At 47.5% G+C, this 22,504-nt stretch overlaps 1 protein-coding gene across 1 annotated transcript in view; it reads left to right on the plus strand.

Annotated features, from left to right (window-relative positions):
• The window catches only part of LOC146207585 (uncharacterized), a 353,896-nt gene that overhangs the window by 141,425 nt on the left and 189,967 nt on the right, over positions 1–22,504 (plus strand). The window contains exon 3 of the mRNA XM_084588853.1: positions 7,668–7,895. Coding sequence (XP_084444979.1) covers positions 7,668–7,895 — 228 coding nt within the window. The remainder of the gene's footprint in view (positions 1–7,667; positions 7,896–22,504) is intronic.

The following is a 22,504-nucleotide window of genomic DNA, read 5'->3' on the forward strand; positions in this document are numbered from 1 at the left end:
AGCAGCGAGAGGACATAGATGAGGATGAGAAAAGAAGCCATTACGGTGGAAAGATTACGATATGTGATAAGTGCAGTGTCACGGTTGACCCGGGAGACTGCTTTAGGCTGCAATTTCCTGGTGGGCTTGCCTGGAAGGCGCCTCGGGCGAAAGTAGTACACTGTATCATCTCTCTTTTATCCCGGCACAATGCGCTCGCCTTCGTGGCTTTTCTTGTTCGGCAGATCGTGAACAAGATGGATCACCCTTCGTAATCATCCTGGCGATTTTATGTCGGGTCGTAGTAACGCGATGAAAAGTAGTGTTCTGTGGTATTTGATAAGCGAATCAAACAATTTTTTTTTTTCTTTTCGTGATTATTAAAGCGAGAAATTTTCCTCTGCTGATCCCACCTTGTTTTCGACTTCTGGGGCTGTTGGAGCCAGCGGTTGGGACCATGCTGTCATGACACACAACATTCCGCGGTGAAGTTTGGCGTTGTAGCGTGGTATCGGTGTCATTTCTTCTAATTGCCCCAAGGGCTGTACGCATGAATGAGGTTACCGCCAATATCGCTACAGTTTGTAAGTTTGATCAGCGTGGTATTAGGACTTCTATACACGCTTGAGTAACTTGCCAAACATTGCGTTCGCACCGTGCAAATTCGTCTGCGATCTTTGCTGCGTCCGTGAGCCCCATTCGAATCATTTTGAGAGCCCGTCACTTTGGCGAAAGAAAAAAAGAAAACGGTTATATTCGCCATAAAATACCGTACCTCCTGGGCCGCTTTAGCAGTAACAACGTTGGAGATTTTACGTCTTCCTAAACGCAGATACAGTGGATGGCGATTTCAGCGGACACACATTGATTGAATTATAAAACTTGTCATCGTTCGACTTGCACTAAACTCGCATTACATTGACAGCTTATTTCAGCGATGTAATGCAATTACCGTCGCCTTCAGTGCAATTATTCCCAACCGAAGTTTCCGGTTTTCCTGGCGGGTTTCTCTACGTTGTGTCTATTGTCTTTAGACTGTATACGTTGGCCTCTTAAGGCCCCGCTGACGCCTCCTGACGAGTTTAATCAGTAACGCTGGACAAATAGCGACCGCCCTACACGGAGAAGGGGGAGAGAGTTAAGAAAAAAAGAAAATTGGACAAGCTTCGTTGGTTAATTAGATTTTTTCGTGACGTCGAGGAGCTGTAGAACGCGGCCGTGTTATCTCCAACTTCTGACGGGAATCAGTAAAAAAAGTTATTGCAGTAAATAAATCAAAGTGCTCGTACTTGGCGTACGAGCGATGCGAGTAATTTGGTTTTTCTTAGGTGGCGCCGTGTTTTCAATTTATGTTGTATATATCACTTACTGATTCTTTCTCGTTCGAGACGAGACACGAAAGGCGGCCGGCCCGACTTACCGCGTAAGCGAAGTTTGTGATTAGGCTGTCGTCTTGGCGCGCACTGACGCGATACGCAGTCAGCGCGACGCCTTTTTGGGATGAACTGGAGCGCTCTCGTTTCTGGCTGTGTAGCTTGCTTGTTCCGGCCTGCCGCGAAGCTTGTCTAGGCCGTCGTCTTCTGGTCCGGCTGAGCGCTCAATGCACGCCTCGCCTCTTGACGTTAGCGTACTTTCGCCCTCGTTCTTCGTGCTCTTTGTTGTTGTTTTGTTTTGTTTTTGCACTTTGGATAGTTTTCTAGGAAGTACCCCAGGCACGCCGCTATAAACCTCGTTTTTGTTGTTGACGAAGTAACACTTTCTCGTTAGGGTGCGTGCCTTCGTTCCTTTGTCTAAGTTGTGGAATAACTTACGCCAGGCGTTATCTGAGGTGCTGAGGTGTGCCGAGGATGGATTTTCGCTCCGTTTACCGCACCAAGTCATTTATGTCCCAGTAACAAAGCTGCAAGCCTTCCTGTCGTGTTTTGTTCTTGAGAAACAATGTTCTCTCAAAGGAACTTGCTGATGATGCGCTCAGAAGAAATCTGTGTGTGTGTGTCTAGAGAGAGAAGCAGGGGGGATAAACCAAGCTTAGAAGTGCAGATTGTTGGGCCAGTTAGTGGAAAGTTTTCTTGAGGATAAAGTAAAGAACTTCAACAACGTTACACCGCCTCTACCACGTTCTCTTTCGGTATAGTATGGTGCTGCATGCGGTTCAACGTACCGAAGCTACATAGGCTATGAATGACGTCGTAGTCGAGGAATCCGGCTGCTTCGACTACCTGGAGATTTTCTTTTTTTTTTTTTTTTTTTTTTTTTTTCAACGTGCACCTCTGTGGCACATCACTCGGGTATCTTACTCATTTAACCTCTCTCGAAATGCGGCCGCCGCTCGAACCCGCGTCCTCGGGCTCAGCAGTCGAGTGCCCTATCCATTGAGCCGCCTCGAAGGAGCACGTTCTCTTTCCTTCTCAATGGGTTCACTTTCTTCTCTTACCCGTGAAATCTATTTTGCGCATGGTGGCCAGACTTTTGCGCGTTCTTCAAGGTATAGGCGTTCGAAAAATGGGTGAGTTGCAGCAAAGAAACACAGGAAGAGAAAGCAAGGAGAAATGATGCACGCCGATCAGACATGACCACGCTTCTCTTCTTAAGGTGTTACTTGTTTTCACGTCCATGTATTCACTTTGTCAAAAAGCGGAGAACGCGAAAGAAGATCCGACCAACTCTTCCATTCTGGACAAACTCTGCCACTATTGGTATAGCTTTTTTTTTTTTTTTTTTTTTTTTTTCGTGGCGCGATGCGCACTATTACGCTACCGCGTTGTTTTTTCGCCATGCCGAGACATTCGAGCTTGGATTTCTTTTTTGCTTGTTTCGTGCGCGTGAAAGTGTGTAGCGGAGCCAATCTGCAACATAGGGGCTTGTCGGCTGGTTACAGCGCAGGGGTGCGACGCTTTGTGGTTCAGCCATGCGCTTGAAGGCGCTGTGACAGCGTTGTGTTTTTCTTCTCGTGCACGGCCCGTCGCCCCGCGGACTCTTCGGCGGCAGTGCACGTTGTCGGCGTCGGGCGTATCTGCGAGCTGTCAAACTGCTCCCTGCCGTGCGTGTCGCTTCTTTTTCTTTTATATCGTTGCCATTGCCCTACAGGCACCGGCGGGCTAGGAAATTTCCTGGGAGCAGTAATTATTGCGAGCACTGTAGTTACTTGATGTTCTCGAGTTAGTGCTGTAAACACCTTGCCGCCCTCTGCTGACGGGGTACGCGCTGAGAGTTTCCTGCTCAGTGCTTTCGTGTTCCTGTTCATTTAAATTTTGTTTGACGCTTCACAGCAGTACTAGTTAAGGCCGCTGCAGCGACAGGTCCAGATTGCGGGTCAGGAACATGGTGGGGGCTTGGTGACACTGATGGTATACAATTTTATGAGCTTCTGTGTTGCAGTTGCGCTTCTGCAAGAATGACAACAGTGGCACAGAAAGCGTATTTGTGTGTGTGTGTGTGTGTGTGTGTGTGTGTGTGTGTGTGTGTGTGTGTGTGTGTGTGTGTGTGTGTGTGTGTGTGTGTGTGTGTGTGTGTGTGTGTGTGTGTGTGTGTGTGTGTGTGTGTGTGTGTGTGTGTGTGTGTGTGTGTGTGTGTGTGTGTGTGTGTGTGTGTGTGTGTGTGTGTGTGTGTGAGAAAGAGAGAGAGAGAGACAACAGTTTAGCGAAACCAAGGTGACCACAAGGGAATGTATTGAACAGCAAGCCCTTTTCTTCGGACCGCAACTCTACAGTTCGCCGCCTCTCCGTGATTCATCTCAAACTCATTACGAGATCTCCACGAGAGAGAGAGAGAGACGATGGAACGTGAAGTAGCTGTAGTTGAAACGGAAAAACTCTCTTTCGTGCTTACATCATCCCTATATATGTAGTCTCAGTTTCAAGTCCACCGTTGGCCGTCCCAGCGTTTATACATATATTGGGCCTCCCCCTACGTGTGGAGGCTGTGCGTCTGAGCTTCTCAGCTCAGCTTTGCGTCTACCTTGCACACTACCTCGCATGCACACTCACTTGCTGTTCTTTTTTACAACCTCCCCCCGAACCCCTCCGTTCCTTTCATCGGTCCTACTTCTTTATGCCTATTCAGCTAATTTTTTTTATCTGGCATTACACTCGTAACGCAGAGTAATGGTGCTTGTTGCCAGCCGGTCGCTCCTGTTTCGCGCTTGCATTCGCTAGCTTCCGGTGTTCGGGAAACGTGCCAACGGAGGCTCCATTTTTCATCTCGAAAAAGTGCCGTCTCCCTGTCTCTGCTTGGCGGACACTGTCGGATGCCTCGATCCTTACTCCCGTGTGAGCTCTGCATAGGTGTCGTTTTTCTTCTCTGCACATGCAGCGTTTTGCATGAACCTTTTCTTTCGCATGCATTCACCTATTCCTAATTATTGTTAGTGTGCGAGAGACGTAAGTAGTAGTTGAAATTGCTGCCGAATAAAGCAATCGTGGGGCATTTAGCCCGAATCTTAATTATCTAGCATCGGTTTCTTTAAAAGGGCATGCGAGTGTGTTTTCTGTCCTGAGACGGGCTGCAAGGCGACCAGCTTTGTGAAAGGTTATGGATTAACGAAACGTGGAGCACGCATTGCGCTATAGCGCAAGTGTATTAGACGAACGAAGTCGGACAACACTCACAGGGGCGTCCTGCTCTTTGCCTCTGTACTTATAAACGCGTACCCGTTCTTCCCGTCTCATTTCCTTTGCTAGCGTTATTATTTAGCCGGAATTTTTTTTTAATACTCATACGATGCTTCATAATGGTGTGAAACTGTACGAGAGCGTAATTCACGTGCCGATAATTTTAATTGCTGTACTGTATATTTTATAAAAGGCGATAGTTTTCTTGAGCAGTCACCGTTATTTCTATATGCGACACGTTTCTTGCTACCGGCATGTTGCATAATCGAAATTGTATACGTTTAGTCTTAACTTGAAACCAGTATGCAACGGAGACGAACGCACTGAAACTGTTTCATCTTCTCTTCTCAGCGCTTGCTTCAGTTACTCTACATCCCCTTCATTGCTGCTTTTGCCAGAGCGTTAATGACTCGGCTGGTAGAGGGCATTCAATTTGTATGGCGTACCGAAATCCCAGCTCTCACTGCGTCTTTTTTTTTCTCTTTGTAAAGTGAAATAATTAAGTTCCGTTAATTCTGTTTTATCGATGATTGGTATAAGTCAGCTATGACTCTGCACCCCACTTTTGCTCTTGTGTTTGCCTGGTGTTGCAACTTGTCCAGGTTCCATGTTTCCGACCAACTACAAAGTGTCGTCTTTTCAGCATCTTTTTTCATCCTCCTGCTTACTGCGCCATTCTCCAGTTCGTCTCCCCTCGTGCCGATCTCGAAACTTCGCGATCGGTTTGCATCTTATTGCTTGCTTTGTTTACTCCGTGTCGATGATGCGATGTGTCCCTTTTCCGCAGCTGCACATATCGTGTCTTTTAGCTATCGGAGGATTCGTTTCCACTTGCATTTCCCGGTGAAGGAAGATGAGAGAGAGAGAGAGGGGGAGAGAGAGAGAGCACGACAAGCTCAGTACGCTGTGTTCATCGGTTTCGCGTGGAGAGCAGCTTTCGCTTCTCTCGCTCGATCTGCGACGAACTGGTAAAGCGATCCGCCCGTCATCTCGTTTAAATTGGATTTTGAAGCTCGTTTGTCCGACATATTGGCGGGTAGCTGAGCCACAGCTATGCAGTAGAGAGGCCGTAACTAAATGAAGGGAATTTTATCAAGCACACCTCAGACGTGGAAAGCATGGACTAGGCGACACTCGAAACCGAGCATTTCGACAGCTTTGAATGACATGCGTTTAACTGGGATGATAACTGGAGTAGACTGTGAAGCATATCTGGTTTGGTTTGGTTTGTGGGGTTTAATGTCCCAAAGCAACTCAGGCTATGAGAGACGCCGTAATGGAGGACTCCGGAAATTTCTACCACCTGGGGTTTTTTAACGTGCACTGACATCGCAGAGCACACGGGCGCCTTGCTTTTCGCCTCCATCAAAAAGCTGCCGCCGAGGCCGGGATTCCATCCCGCGTCCTTGGGAACAACAGTTGAGCGCCGTAACCACTGCGCCACACCGGTGGAGTGAAGCATATCTAATCAAACCTTAAAAGAAAAACTCCGGACGTTTCGTAGCTAACTCGGGTCCTCCTTCAGGAAGCCGAGTAATTTCTGCGGATACCTATTTGTTTGTTTCACTTGAAAAAAAAAAAAAGCCAACTAGCATGCTTCTTGCTGGTATAAGTAAATACAAAGAAGGACCTATATAATCAGAGCACTTTGACTGAAAACGAATTGGCAAGGAAATGAAAAAAATATATATATAACTTACCTGGTATGCACGGTCATAGTTCGAGCTTTTTTGATTGACACATAGGTCATTGCGCATTGTCACCTGTGTATAGTAGTTTCTTTAATGCTTCTTGTTTATATTGGCACGAACAGCAATAGTGGCTGATCAACTACTGGGACATAAGAGTAATGTCTTGATGCCTATTTAGCACTCGCGCCTCTTTCAGACTTGCCGTCGGGCACTTTGCCCACGTAGTGCCCGTTCGTCGGCTTGACCGACCCTGTCAGTCGGTGCCGGTAGTAGCGCGTTAGCGGTTCCCCGCGCGAACCAGTTGTGTACTGCGGGAGTTGTTCTTATCGACCGCCGACATCTCTGAGCCCTTGCTGTCCTTGTCGCTTTGTGCACGCGGCCGAAAAGGCGGCTGCCGCCGCTCTCTTGCGTTGCAGCGTCGCGCACTTGCAGTCTGTCAGCCTGCTTTCACCGGTCGACCTACGAACTGCGGGCGTTGCTGTCCCGCCGGATCGCCGTCGCTCGTTGCCCGCGGGAGGCGGTCGTGAGAAACGGACGCACAGACACGGGCTGCAGGAAAGAAACGCGCCCAGCTTGTGTGTCCGACACATGTCTCTCGTATTCTTTCCTCGCCGAAGCGCTACTTTCGGTTTGGGAGAGCCAGTTTGGAGGGAGGAAACAGTGAGAACCCTCGGGGTTAAGGACGAGTAAGTTAGGGAATGATTTTTCATTCCAACTGAGCGTGGGAATGCGACTGCAAACGAAAACTGCACAACTTTCTTACGTGTTTCGGAGAATAAATTTTAGAGGTCACTGCAGAAACTTCATTGGGGCGAATGCAAAAGCATTGGCGCTGCCGCGACGTTTTTGTGAAGTTCACTTTTTATTTTCGGTATTATTTTATTTTGTTTTTGATTCTTTACTTCTAATTTAATTTTTAATGTATTCCGTTCTTTTAATTTAAAGCTATTATTAATTATCATTATTTGTTTCTGCTGCTATTAATTATCATTGGCTTACAAGAAAGGAAGGTGCAGCATCTGACACCTTTTGATGACAGATTTTCCGGGCTCAGCATAGCCTACTTTATTGCTTTCGCAATGAAAAAGTTTTTCGCTGCTCAGGGTCCTAATGCAGATCCACCGCTTGTCCTGGGCAGGCCGCAGTTGCTTTGTGAGTTAGCCAGAATAGCTAATAGGGAGGAGCCTAGTTGATTAACAACTGGAAAAGGTTGCAGTTCAAGACCGTGGGATTTGTGAAACGCGGGAGACTAGCGCGCCGCACGCCGCTGCTATCACTGGCCGCCCTTCGGCGGCCTTCTATGCATGAGATGTTGGCGGCTGGTAGTTCACGTTGTGTTTGTAAACAGTGCCCTTTCTGATGATCGCATTGTACTGTATCGTTTCAGGCACCTGAAAGCCGAGCTGCAGCGTCTGCGCAAGAGGGGGGCCCTGCGGCCGGGCCTTGATCCGGCTCGCAGCTGCGCCCGCTGCCTGTCGGCGCTGGGGCGCATCCTGAACCGGGGCTCCCCATGCCCCTCGTGCCGCAAAAAAGTGTGCCGCGACTGCAGACTCCTCGAGCCGGGCGCCGCCGAAGGGTCCGACCAGTGGCTGTGCGTCGTCTGCCACAAGCAGATGTGAGTGCCTCTCCCATCGCCCGTTCTCTCTCCTAAATAACTAGACTCTTCTATAAGAACTTGGACAACTCGACAGTTTAACTAGTACACAAGATGGCGGTATAGTCAAGTCTGACAACTTGGCGCACGAACGAGCAGGGCGACCATAAACGGAGAGAAATTTTAGGGTTGAACACGTTGACGAACGTACGAAAAGACTATGAGAATAACAGCGTTATGTTTACGTCGACCTCTTGCATTTTTGCTGGCGATTTCACCTGTCTAAGAGGCTGTTAAAACAGTTCGTCAATGTTTTCATTTTGTTTCCTGTGCAGATTATCATGGTACACTTTTTTCCTTGTCGAAATCTCTGTTCTCCGGGCAGAGTAGACAGGATAGTCTATACGGAATGCGCCGAATTGTCTTCCAGAATTGAGAATATGTGCCCACTTTTTGAATGCACCTTGTATGGAGTACACCGAGTTGCGTCGCCCTTTACAGCATGTGTATTATTCCAGGTCCGTTTAGAATTAAGTCAGCTGGTTTTGCTTTTAATACAAAAACGTAGCATAAAAACGGCCTTTCCAACAAAAGCTCGGCGTCCATTTGTCGGACTACGAGTAAGGGGGAGCAAAGTGAGCGATACCTATGTCCTCTGACAGGATTCGAACCCGCGGCGGAGCAAAGACATCAGCTTCGCTTGCTAGTGCACGACAGATCACTCGGCCATTGTCTTTGCTTTTTTTTTTTTTTTTTTTTCAGCGTCACGTTCATTACAGTGAAAGAATGTTCTTTTTACATGTCAGGAAAAAAAAAAAGCAATAAACAGTGTAGAGTGCAGGATCCTGCTCCGGTTCCTGCATGATGTTGGAAGTACAGAGCCAACCCAAGTTATGGCAAGTGTCCGGAAAAAAAAAAAAAAAAAAACGGCCTTGTATCGTTTCTTCCCGCGTGTTCAACTGTAAGGCTATTCGCTATATTCTATAGTTCACTGTATCTTCGCTCTGTGATGTATGTATATCGTCGTCTTCGTAGCTTTCGTCCGTGTGTGATAGAGAGAGAGAGAGAAAGAGAGAGAAGGCAGAGAGGTTAACCAGGAAAGCTTCCGGTTTGCTACCCTGCACTGGGGAAGGGGAATGAGGAGTTTAAAGGAGAAAGATAGAAGAGAATGATAGGAAAGGTAAGGCGGCGAGGAGCACAGTCACAGTTTCTCAATCAAGTTTGCGTCTCTCATAAAACACATAAGTGCTTTGAAGGCTTTGCCGTTAGACGCCTTCTGTGGCCATGGGCCGAGGATTTTCTCCTCTGTGAAAGGACGGCTGTCAAGATGGTCCAGAGCCGAACGCAGCACATATCTTTCGCTTGAAAAAGCAGGGCACTCGCAAAGGAGATGCTGTGTGGTCTCTTCGCAGCCGCATCTTTCGCAGTTAGGCTATCCGCCATTCTCATCACATAAGCGTATTTTTTGGTGAATGCAACACCGAGCCACATACGACACATCAGTGTTGTTTCGCGGGCATTTTCAAGTGCGAGCCCATGCAAGCTCGAACATGTGGCCTGTTACCTCTTGCGAACGCAAGAGTACTACGGGCACTTGGATGCGCCAGCCCAAGTTGGAACGCCTAGCTGGCCAGTTCGAGGCCTCTTGATGGCACTTTATGAAACGTTTGACCAAATAAACTGGAGGCATATGTTTTAAACACATAATATCCATGGATTATTTCAAAGAATTGGGGAAACAAGCAAACCAATAATTTGTAAAACCGAAGCGTAAATTGTCATTGGTGGAAATTTATTCTGTTTGTAAACGGCAATTGCTCAGAAACTCAGACTCCATAACTCATTGCTCCTCATCACCCCCATATGGATCAGTCGCGTAGATCGCCCCAACTTTTTTTCTTTTTTTTTCTTTTTTTTCCTGCTGCTGGGGCTGGCAGAAAATTTTATGTGCGTACGTGTAAATAGAGGCAGATGCATATGATGGAGTTTAAAGTAGATAATAAGCAAAGAAATGAAAAGCACCAAAGGAACTCCAGAGTTTGAAATGAACCAGTTATTCGGCAGTTATTTTAATTGCTGGCTGTTTGAACGTCTGCTAAGAAGAGGTCGAGCTATCCGACGCTGTTTTGCTACCTCACTTTTGTATCCCAGAACAACGAGGACGCGAAACTAACGAGGCTGGAGCTTTTGCAGCCTGCATGAAGAAGCAGTGGAGACGCCGGTTACTCACTCTGGCAAACGTTGACACGGAAACGACCTTCGTTCACGCTTGCGTCGGTCAGGAAGCGTCTCTGTTCCTTGAAAAATACTAACGCGATCGAGAGAACCCCGCGCAGAAATAGCGCGCACGGCGGTTGTTTTCGTACTCTTGGCCGGGAACTGGCTTAGCGCAGCGATGCCACTTGACGAACTCCGTTCTGAACCGCGGACACCTGTTTTCATCAAGTTTCTCGTGTGCCTGCTGACTGATGTGCGGTTCTCGCAGTTGATGATGATGATGATGATGATGATGACCTGAGACAAAATGGGCAGTTCAGCCAACGCTGAAACGTGCGGCGGTACGTGGCTTCCGCTTTCTTCTTCTTCTTTTTTTCTTTCCCGATCTTTGTGTATATCTCAGACAAAAAGTGTTGCACTTTGAACGAGCCTTTTTTTGCTTTTTCTTCACGCCTCATTTCCCCGTGCTTGTCGGCACGTTTTCACTGAAGTCGGTTTGAGTGTGTGCTCTGCGTTAACTGTTGAGAAAGAGAGGGTGATCTCGAATGAACCGCTATCTCAAGCGTAACCATGCGTGAACAATTAGGCGGCGTTTGCTGGGTGGACAGCTCGCCGCATTTATCTGAGCGTAATACGGCCGCTGTCGGACGACCGTTGTCACGCAAATTGGCCGGCTCCAGGCTCGAGAAGTTCGCCAGCCTCGCGATCCCGCACAAACGGCGGCGAAAAAAGAGTGAGAGAGCGATTTTCTTCACAATTAGCGTCCCCGCTGCTCAATTACACCGTTATAATTTCATAGCGTCGCAGATTCGCCACACTTTCTCAGCGTGCTCCGTGCCGTTGCACATAGGCTGGTGGAGTTGCGTAGCCTTGCGCGGTTTTTATTTATTTATTTTGTGCTCTTAGGGTCTGGGGGCCTTCGAGAGCGATGCAGTGCGGCCGCTGTCACGGTTGCTTTTCACAGAAATAAATCTACTTCATTGCCGGTACCTTCTGTTGAAAGGCCTCACACCGAGCTACATCCGCTGCGGTGACTCATAGTTTGGCATTCGGCAATTGATCCCAAGGTCGTATTGGTCCGATCCCAGTCGCGGCGGGCGTATTGCAGTGGAGGCGAAAATCAGACTGAAGTCTGGAAAAAAAAAAAAAAAAGTATGTATGCTGTGCGACCACTGATCTCCAACCCCCGGGGGAGATTAGTGTGTGCGACATAGATGCAGGTGCTGCAAAAAAAAAAAAAAGAAAAAAAAAGAAAAGAAAAGATATGTTTGGAAGAGGATATGAATTTCAAGGCGCGTTTTTAACGCCTCTAACATATTTGCCAGGGCATTTTATTTTTTTTATTTGCGCTGCCTCTTATCGATTTACTTTTGTTTTCTTTTATGCATCACCTTTTCTTTTTCACACCTTTGCGCAGGCGTTTCTGTGGAGTCATCTTCCCCCCCCCCCCCCCTCTCTCTCTCTCTGAACCATCTTGGCTTAAATGGAGTGATCGGTAGAGGGTGCTCGCAGTTCTGTCCCCGCAGTTGGCTCTGCCATACCACTCCTTTTCCGAGCGATCAGTACTTAGCGGATGTAATTTGCGCCTCTTTAATCCCAGCTGAGAAGTTCAAAGCAGGTGCTTTTTGAAATAAGTGCGCATTGATTTTCGATCGGCGACGGTCCATCGTCGGCGCTAACGCCGTCCGTGGTACTCCGCGAGCAATTATGACTTGCAGTTAAAAACACTCCGTGGAATGTTTAAGGAATGTGAAAGTTGTCGGAGAGGGGAGAGGTGAGGGGAGGGAAGGGTGAGAGAGGGTCTGTCTGTGCATGCCTTAATGTTTTGTGATCGCTGTCACGCGCGTCTCTTGCGTGGCAAGCTAGCGGAGCTTTCGGATCCTTACTTTTGAGGGGATATAGTCCTCCTCTTATGGCTTTTCTTTCTTTCGCGTTTTCTGTGTCGCCTAATCTTGTCGATATATTCAACGCCAAGCAACGACAAGCCTGTCTCTCTACACTCGGCTTTTACGAGAGCCTACTACTGTGACTCATAAAGTATTCGCGCTTTGTTTTAGGTGCAGCGTATTTCAGTCTTTCAGCTGTGAGCCCGAGGATGACCGCATTGAAGACAGCTTCGTTAGATTTCTAAAAAAGCGTGTGATCCGCTAAGACCCGTTTGCGGACTTGCCGAATGCAATTGGTGAAGCCAAACGGTCTGTGAATGAGTTTATTTCTGTCTAGACGGAGAGGGCTTGAAAAAAAAAAAAAAAAAAAAAAAAAAAAAAAAAAAAAACTACTTTATGGGGTTCACAAAGAAACTGTACACATGTGATACAGGAAGACACCAGCTATACATCGTCTGTGAATCTCTATATCGCGTTAAAAAAAAAAAAATTATATTTCGATGTTTTGTTGCTCACATTTGCGAGCTAAGTATTACAATCATTGAGACAGTTAAGTAAAGTGGAAAGGCAGTGCTGATTGTTGGCCGCATGAAAAATGAGGGTAGGGTGCATTCCGAATTTCAGACGATCGTGTCGGGTAACTACGAATATTCTGAGACAAATATATCATTGTCTTCAATATGCGCTCGGAATTTCTGAGAGTGCATTTGTGCCTCTTTGTTATATAAATTAAACAAAGGTTGCGAACAAAAACGCTTGAGTATCCGTAAAACGGGACGAACTGCGGTGCACAGTAGTCGCAGCGAACTATTTATTTTGTGGGGCGACGAACTCCTCGCGTCCGTCAATTTGGAGTTAAAGTCTGTAAAAGAGGACTTGCTTCCCATTCGATCTTCTGAGGTTGCTGCCAGCGCAGTTACTATCCTTGTAATTAACCCCTGTACCACTTGTGGCTCTTTTTTTCCGTATATAAAGTAAGTCTGTAGGGAATGGTGGCTATACAGGGCAGCTAGGAGCTTCGCTGACCGTCCGAGAACCTTTCTCCTATTATCGAATGGCGAAAGCGTAAATCAAATGAAATCAAACAAGACCAAAATAGAGGGAAGTTGAACGTGGCCTATATCTGTCCACTTCCCCGCGACAGTTGCGCCAATGAACGATTTCACGCGCCGAAGAGCTCTCGCTTGTCGCCTTCCTTGTGCAAGCTTCCGATCCTCTTCCGCTGCAAGCTGTCGCTGTGAAGACTTGCCGAGCTCGCTTTCTTTGTCGTCGCAATGAATCTGGCCCGGTTCACTCGCCGCCTGTGCGGCGCCTGTAGTTTGTTCGGGGCCCGCGTGTACCCCCCGCTGCTTTCTGCGTTTCTTTTGTTTGGGTGAAACAAAAGGATTTCCCAGCGCTCATCAAGGCCGGCGGTGACGTCGGCTGCCCCACTTCTGGGTGGTCCATCGATCTGTGGCATAGAGAAAGTGTAAATGAAGACGTGTGAGCCCACCGAATGGTGGGAGACGGAGCGCGATAGAAAGATTGCCGTGGGGAAGAGAAGAATGAAAAAGAGAGCTAGGTAATCGGGCGGCGCTCGAGAGAAGAATAAAGAATGACGTGGAGAGGGACAGTATTGTTTTCTGAAAATTCGGCCCTGTTGCGACAGGCCGAACGAATAGAATTAGGTATTGGAGGGCGAGCTTAGATTATGCGATGTCGGGTTTAGTTTGGCAAACTTTTCTCAATTCAGGTTAATTTGATCCCTCAATGTCGTGTCGGGCTACGCCTGTCTTTCTTTTTTTTTTCTTTTTCTTTTTTTTTCTGTTTTTGCCCCGCTCTGATTTATAATAGACTAGATTGGATTATTGAATTATATAGCGCCAGAATAAACGCTTTGCACGAGGGGCTCTGTTGAGTATGCCACCTGCGCTGCCTACAAACCTGTTGTCTAACAATTAATGGATGCAAATGGGCGTTCCCAAAGTGTTTCATTATTGAAATTGGCTTTGGACGTCACCAAAGAGAGGGTTGTACTTGACGACGCTAAGATGCGTTTCTGGTGAAGGGGAACGCTTGAAGGAAGCTTCGTAGCATCTAATTGTCGCTGACTGAGGATTCGACGCTGGCTGTTCAAATTGGCGCACAGCACGCTAACAATTTCGACGCCTGATAGCATGATTGATGCCCATAGCGGTCATTCCTTAACAGTGCGAAAACCACTGGTAAAGAAACAGAAACCATTGTTCAGTATATACGTGTCACGCCTTTTTTTTTTATTATTATTATTATTATTATTATTATTATTATTATTATTATTATTATTATTATTATTATTATTATTATTATTATTATTATTATTATTATTATTATTATTATTATTATTATTATTATTATTATTATTATTATTATTATTATTGTTGTTGTTGTTGTTGCCGAAATCTAAAGCGGATGACAGGATCTGTGCTCTAGAATGAAGTTGAGCCTAGAAGTCGGTGAGGAATAGCATACTCCTCACTCCTCAGTTCAATCGCCTCTCTCTCTCTCTCTCTCTCTCTCTCTCTTTGCTTTTTTGTTTTTTGTACAAATGAAGTCGGTATCATGAAGGTGAACCCTGTCGTATGTTTTCTTTGACGAAGGGTGACGTGTCTGGGGGTTTTAGGAGTTGTTCAGGCTAGAGCGCTCTGCATTCCTATGGCTGACTTGCTGCCCATGAAAGGCGCTGCACTGTCCTTATGCAGGCTGAAAGTATGCGGAAAGTATCGCCCCCTTTGTGAGGTTGTTTGCCTCTTTTCTTGGTCTTTCTGTATTTCGTTATTATTATTATTATTATTATTATTATTATTATTATTATTATTATTATTATTATTATTATTATTATTATTATTATTATTATTATTATTATTATTATTATTATTATTATTATTTCCTTAATAGAGTCGCGCTCTCTGCAGTCTGGAGCTAGTGCATGTGAGCGCATGCACCAGGCGGCTGTATACCCGCTGTGTTCATAAGGTCTCACGTGCAAGTCGGCCGATCTTTCGCGGAGGAAACGAACACTGGGCGTGATCGATCGCCCTCAAACGAAGCGCCAATCGCAAGGGAGATAATGAGGGGGAGCGAACGGGTTGTGGCCGCTGTACACGCGAGTGCTGAAGACGCATCGGCGCTCACATCTTCGAGGCCCATTCGGCGAGGGAGCATGCATTACGTATATGTCCCCGGTGCTCGCTCCGCTTCCAGCCTGTGTAGTCTATACAGCTCAGCTGGCGCGCCTCGTTTTGCATATTACACAAAGAAAGTCTCCGCTTTGAGCGAGAAACTCGGTTTCCTCATTTGCATGAGTGTATATGTCGAAACAATAGGCCGCGCACGCCTAACGATGCTGTCGGTTTGTTCTTAAGGGTCAGAGTGCCGAGAACCACTTGAGAGCGTTCAGTGCCGAGGGTGCGGGTATAGACGGAGTTTCGTTCTTCCTTCTTGGAACTTGGATATCGAGAGGATTGCGACCTCGTTACCGTCACGGAGGATTCGAAAGCTTGCCGAAGCTGTCGAGCCACGCGCACTGGGGTCACGTATAGCAGTCAAGCAAGATATCATATGTCGGTATGGCCGGCTTTATGAATTATATTAGGAGGCTTGTCTATTCCACTGCCGCTCGCGTTTGTTCCGTGCGCTACGAGACTTCATCATTCCGCCTCACTAGAGTCAGTCTTTAACAAAAAGTGCCGTTACGGACGAAACATATACGCCAGTAGATTATATCATGACAGAAACGCGCATTTTACCTGGACACTTAGGTAAAATACGACCGACAAGAACTCTATATGGCCCAACTAACGGCCTAACTCGGCGCGAGCTCCTTCATTCCGCCTTACATGCATTTTATTTTCTTACCTTTGATTACAGTAGTGACTAACTACTCCAGGAGTGTCCGCTTGCTTGCGGACGACGGCCTCATCTCTTACGTGAGGTTACGGGAGCTGATGACCCCTTACCGCGGGTTTTGTTTCACGACTCTTCTCTTTTTTCTTCTAGTGCGCCTTTGTGTCTCGAATGTTTGAGTTTCGCTTTTGCGAGTTAGCTTCTGAAATGGTCCAGCGCGTACTGACGCTGAATGCATGAACGCATTAATGCTTTTCATGGCACGCTCGCACACGTCCCTTCGGGGTCACGCTCGCGCCTATAGATTGCATTGCTAAGTGGCCGCGAAAGAAGCTGAACGAGGCCGAATCCATGCATATCAATCGAAGTTCGTGCCTTCACTGCATGCATGCCGTCTTTTTGCTTCATAACGCTGTGCGCGCGAAAACTCCCCTCCCCTCCTCCCATGTACACGAGGTGCCACAGTGTGTCATTTTGGCTGCCCAGTATATATTCAGTTGTCCGCGCAAGAACTTTTTGTTCGTTTGTCTGTTTGTTTGTTTTCTGTCATATGGCGTTTATGTCCTCTTGGTATCTATCTGCCCTTTGAAGAGCGCTTCGCCTGCGCACTATACCTTGCCTTGTTTAAGCCTACCTGCAGCAGCAGCTGTTTGCAACAATTCTCGCAAACAGGCGCAGTAGCGTTTCTGAAGGGTACATCCCACGCGTTCAAACCGCCTTCTAGAAGTCCCGGTCCGAAATCCCAATTCACAACCACTAATTCCGTTGGCGTATACCGGTTCCCACCGCCACCCCAGCCTCTCCGCGCACATAATGAAGGCGTCCACCCGAGAGCTTTCCTACTGTGATAACTCCAGGCTTGGAGTTTAAGGTGTTTTCCTCTTAGTTAGCTTGCGCCTATAGAGAAAATGCGCTTGTTGAGAGAGAGAGAGAGAGAACTTTATTGGTTGACGGAATGCGTGGGTGGTATCATTAGTCCAGGATTTCAGTTGCTTAAGCTGCCTCCCGGGCCCATTGCAAGCAGCTTGCGCTGCCCAGAGAGAACCGGGTGGGCCAGCTTCGCACACTTATCCGTTTGGCTGAGTGCTCGGGTTTTATACTTTCCTAATTTTTATTTGCAATTCGATATCATAACACGCACAGCACACTCATATAATAAGATACATAACACGGGGAACTTCACTATAATTATAAGAACGCAGTTGCTCCTTTCAAGAATTCAACAAGCGCATATTATTCACAGGATATTCGCTTGTTGAATGCTTGAACGGGACAACTTCGTTCATATATTTAGAGTGAAGTTTCCTGTGTTTTGAGTGTAGTTTCCGGGGGTATGCGAGCTTGCCTGCTTTTCCTGCATCCGCACAGTAGCAGAGAAGGCGGTAGGATGAGCCACAGTCGCTACGAGCAGGACCCGGGGAGCTGTAGAGCTGAGGTTCCGAAAATACGGGAGTAGTCTACGGGTCAACCTTGGTTGAAGTACCCTCGGAGAATGTAGAATCCTCTGATGCCGTGATAGTGGAATGTGTATACCTGGTATTTTTACACTTTTGGTCGAGATTACTTCTCTCTTTTCCGCGTTCGTTGCGTTTGTTTTCCTCTCCCCAATGCTTCATTGACTTTGATTTCCTTCCTTCAATGATTCATTCGGTGACAGCTTATGAATTTGCCTAATTGGTTTCTGTGCCCACCAAAGACGGAGACATAGGATTTAAAAAAGCTCTTTTTGTGGGACCGAGTGCTGGCTTCGCCAGGTCACAGTACGAGTAAGTCCAGTGTAAATAATATTTAATCTGTTGTATTCTTGTCTGTCTTAGTAGTTGTTAATAAACCGTGAACCTTTCCAGAAGTATCACCGAGTAACGTGATTGAGCAGCATCGAATCTGCAACACGTCTAGCATCCTACAACCATCGTCAATATATTGCCCTCCATAAAACATCCATAATGTTTTTGTTGTTGCTATAGGTGGGGGGAGGGGGGAGGGGGGGGTAATTGCGAAATGTCGCGCGTGTTATGTCTTTCTCCAACCTTGTTCCTCGTTTTTTAGCGCTAACTACATCATGAATCAGATTCAACTCGACAACTTCCCACCTTACTATTGATAATTCACCCGCAAACTAACAAAGATAGGCAGTGTAATGATATGGATTCAGTAGTCCGAAATCAGTACATTAAGTAGCCAAAATTCAGTCGCCCCAAAGCAGGTACATATAGTTTGTCTCGGTGTCCCAATTTGCAGCCAGGCTTGATCTATGGTTCCAAAATACGACAAAATGTCCTGTCCTATCTTAACGACAGATTAAGTCTTTTCTTTTTTTCATGGAAAAACTAACTTAATTTACGTACAGCTCTGAGCCCATTCTATATAATCGGAAAAAGAAAATAATGACAGTGAAGTTTCTAAATATATATCCGGCATATTCAGTCGATTCTCATGAAAGGTACGGTGGTAGTCTGCAGTTGGCTCGTGGCTAACGTAACGTTTAACATATGTCCGCACTCTGCTTGTTACGCGTACATGGAGATCGACTTTCGTGACTTTCGAGAAGGTTTGCATCAAAGGCAATTAATTAATGTTCATCCATGCAGATACCTCGGCATTCTTACAAAGGCGCTTACGAATTCGGTCGCTTTCGCTTCGCACTTGAACGATCTCATTATCTACCAGCTCGATCTGCTCATTAATTAAACAAACTATCGCTAAAATTTGCGCCGTCCGCGATCCTGCGCTGACCACTGAGGCGCAGGTATGCAGGCTGGAAATCGAGCGCCCGTAGTGTGCGCAGCACGAATCTCATGCCACAAAGCAAATTCGTCAGAAATGTTACGATAGCTCTTCTTTACTGGAAAACAAAGCGAACAGGATGTTCATCATTAAATGTTAATTTCTATATCTACTCGTACCTTGCAACCGTGGCAAAAGACATATGTCGAATAACTTGATGCTTACTCTGGTACAGCGGCGATGACTAGGGCGGCGAGCCTGACGAGGCTAAGGCGTGCTGCACTGCAGGGCACAAGTGGACAACCGGAAAGCCGAAAGTGCGCACGTTCTGATTCCGAATAAACCGAGTCGTCAGGGGAAGACTAGGCTGGCGCTCTGCCCACATATTTGCCTATACTCGTGGAAGTCGATTCGGATTCGATTCGAGGTTATCGGATGGATTCGAGGTTATCGTGAGTCGATCAAAAGGCCGCCACTGTGCCGTCGTCACTTAGCTCCGAAGCACCTGTTGAATCAAAGTAAAAAATAAAACCGTGGAAATTATTCACTGCTTGACGCTAAGTACTTTGCACGATGTGTGCGTCGCTCATCACAGCTCCGTTACGAAAATGCCCGAGAGGCGGAAACGCCTGTTGGAAGAGAGTCTGCACCGTGAATCGGATTTCGTTTAATGTCACTCGCTGTAGGAGTCCTTCTCGCAAGGAGAGGTGTGCAAAGCGTGGGAATGCTTCTATAAGCAGTGTGCAGTTGGTAAACGACGCGGTGCGTCCAATCGATTTGTGTCCCGTCCTCGATGGGCCACCGAATCGGTCTTGCGAAAACGAGATCGGCGGAGAAACGGAAGTTCGGCTCGATGGTGTGTATGGGCGCGCGTAAAGTGCTTGTAGAAACGTCCGGTGCTAGCTCTGCTGTCTGGCAGCGGTGCTCCTTGTGCACTTGTTCCGTGGGGCAGACAGCTGCGACGATAGATTGCCGCTCGCCTCGAGGGCGCCGCTTTGCTATGCGTGGTTTTGCTTTTCCCTCCCGTGAGCAAGACGGCGGACCGCTTGTCGGCAACACGTTCGTATTGAGCGGGGAAAGCGCAACCTCTTGGGTCGCGGTACGATGTTCCATGGCTGGTTCGAAGAGGTCGTAGTTTTCGTGATATCAGTCTGGAATACGACGATGGTTAACGAAGGGCTAGGGAATAAACGTTCCGAATGAACGAAGAGGGAACGAGCTAATTGCTCAGGATGGCAAACGCAGTAGCAGACATGGGGCGCGGCATGCCGGCATTGTTCATGTAAACGGTGTTGTCGTCTTGCTGTTGGACGGTTAATTGCCTGAGCGAATTCCCACCGGGGCAAGCTTCTTCTGGAAGGCCTGCTAGTTTGTGCGTTTATGCCTTGTCTAACATACTGGCAGTTCATGACCTCGTCAAGCTGTCTGGAACAGCTGTTTGACCGAAAACCCGCCAGTGCCGTTCTGGGAAATAAAAAAAAAAACCAACGAAAAATCGCAATAACGTTCAGACTGCCGTGGACACGAGATTCAGAAAAGACTCCTCTAATAAAATCACGAAGTCCGAAGCCCCTGCCAGCGGAAGTTGTCTGTGTTGCTAGGTAAGCTCCCTCCACAAGTTCCGCTCATCTGCGCGTTCAGTCATTAGTACGCGTGATTCCTGCCTCTTCCTCCTCCTTCTGCTGCTGCTGTTTCTTCTTGTGCTCTTGTAATCTCCATTTATGTCGACCTGCAAATGGTTTCGTTCGTTCAAGTTCCGTTGCTGATAGCGATCCTTATTGTTGTGCTCGTCATGCTTGTTTGCTTATTTCGCTATACCGTGATTACTGCTAATGAGGAACCTTTGCACCGGGGGCGGAGGAGCCTAACGTTAGCGTGCATGCACAGTAATCCAAGCGCCATTGTGACGCTGAGGTCGCCTTGCGAATTGCCTGCACCCCATGTGCGAAGTTGACACAGCTATCGTGCTTACTGAAACGAAACGCAGAGGGAGCAGATCGACCGTGGTCCTCGTGCGAGGAGTCGAGGTCCGGGCAGTCAAGGGAGGACGCCAGACAACGTAAAGTTACAAAACTTCGCGCGTGTCTGCGCACTTCGTTCTTGCACAAGGAGAAACGACCGAGCCTCGAGGGGACACAACGTCACGACTCACGAGTCTCGTCCCCGACCATGCCGACCCATTTCGAAGGCGAATTACGGTTGAGTCCCGCAGTTGGGCTCAAGCTTCTTATTGCGTGTGTTTGTGTTCTAACAGCGCGCGCAGCGTGCGTATTTACACAGGGGAGTCCCGCAATCCGCTATAAACGGGCCATTTTCTCGCCGACGGAGGCTGTCTAAACAAAAGAGCGCTCGGGCTGCCTTTGATCGCTGTGAAAGTGGGTCCTTCGGCGATGGCGCCGCGCCATCACGCTTCTCACCCCCAAGCTTTTGTTCCTACCCTCGACGAGTCGCCGCCGAAGAATTTTATCTCCTGGAACAGGCGCACGTGTATTCGTCCGCGCATGGACGATTCGCAGGGCCGCACACTGCACTTTGTTGGCCGAGGCGGTCGTCGTTCCGCGGCAGATTGATGCGCGATGAAGAAAGGAGGGGTACCCTGGCAGCGGTAGCGCCTCTCAGGCTTTATTCTCGTGTCCGACGTGTTGGCGCCACATCAATCTGCGGCCGAGTGTTCATCGCGCCGTACTCCAATTTCCATTCCTATCACTTCCCATCTGTTATGGCGCTTCCTTTCTTCTTTGTTCCTTTTTAGACTGTCTCTGGGGGGCCTTTCAAAAAAAAAAAAGAAAAAGAAAACTCTCGTCGCATGTCGGACGCCTGTTGTCATGCAGTAGGTACATAAGCTGAAAGGTTCCACCCCTATTCACGCCTTCACTGAAGTTCTGGCTCAAGTCAATCAAGGAACAACGGGCTACGTTGTACGCAACTATGTTTCTTGATCTTCTCTAGCTCCATGGTCTAATTTTCATTTCTTCTTAGGTCAGATTTGTTGCTTACGTGTACAGTGTTCGTCAAAGGTTGATCCCAAGGGCCTTGCTTTTGAGCTACACCGTGTGGCTCATAATACATTCTCTGAATTCCAAACCTCCTGAAGGTAAAAACATTTTTGTGCTACCCTTCTCCCGACCGCCGGCGGCTGCGTTTCAGTGGAGGCGAAATGAAGAGGCGCCCTGTGCTGTGCGATGTCAGTGCACGTTAAAGATTACCAGGTGGACGAAATTACTGCGTAGCCCTCCACTACGACTCCTATTTTTCTCATTCCATCTTCATTCCTACCTTCCCCCTTCTCTTAAGGCCTGGTTTAGGTGTCCGTAGGAACAAGTGTGACAGATACTGCCTTTCCCTTCCTGTGAACCGATTATTATTACCATTTTCAATGCGAACGAGTCCCATAAAGGTTAAAGGAGTGCAATTACACGACTTTGAAACAGACCGCGTGGCATCTAAACCTTGGACAAAGACTGTTCGCGTGCTACTTGCTCAGAGCCGGACTGGTGCAATCGCTCAGATCGGTTCTGCCTTCACTCGACCAGTAGCGGCATCTCACGGGGACTTGAACAAATGCTTCCGTTTATTATTAATATATTTCCCTATTATTTCTGCGTTCTGTGATTTCGTCGTCGACCTCGGCTATAACGATTCATTAGCGTTTTGATGAAAGCCGCGCTCCCCTCCCTCTTACCTTCGCGCCGCACACCGCCATTATTTGCAGCCATATCGGGTATCTCTCCGGCCTCTCGCACCCTCTACCCCTCATTCGCCTCCAAGGTTCCTTGATGGTCGTTTTTAATTTTCTCGGGAAAGCGCTGTGCTATTTCGCAGAGCAGTGACTGCGAACATTACTCCTGTACATTCGTCGTTTGGCTCGAAGTCAGCCCGCAAATTGGCTTCTTTTCGCTTGCAGCAAGATCACTTCAGTCTCTGCAGTCATCTCAT

Source organism: Amblyomma maculatum, chromosome 1 (assembly GCF_055883805.1).
Source record: "Amblyomma maculatum isolate TAMU_Amacu chromosome 1, ASM5588380v1, whole genome shotgun sequence".
Classification (NCBI taxonomy): domain Eukaryota; kingdom Metazoa; phylum Arthropoda; class Arachnida; order Ixodida; family Ixodidae; genus Amblyomma; species Amblyomma maculatum.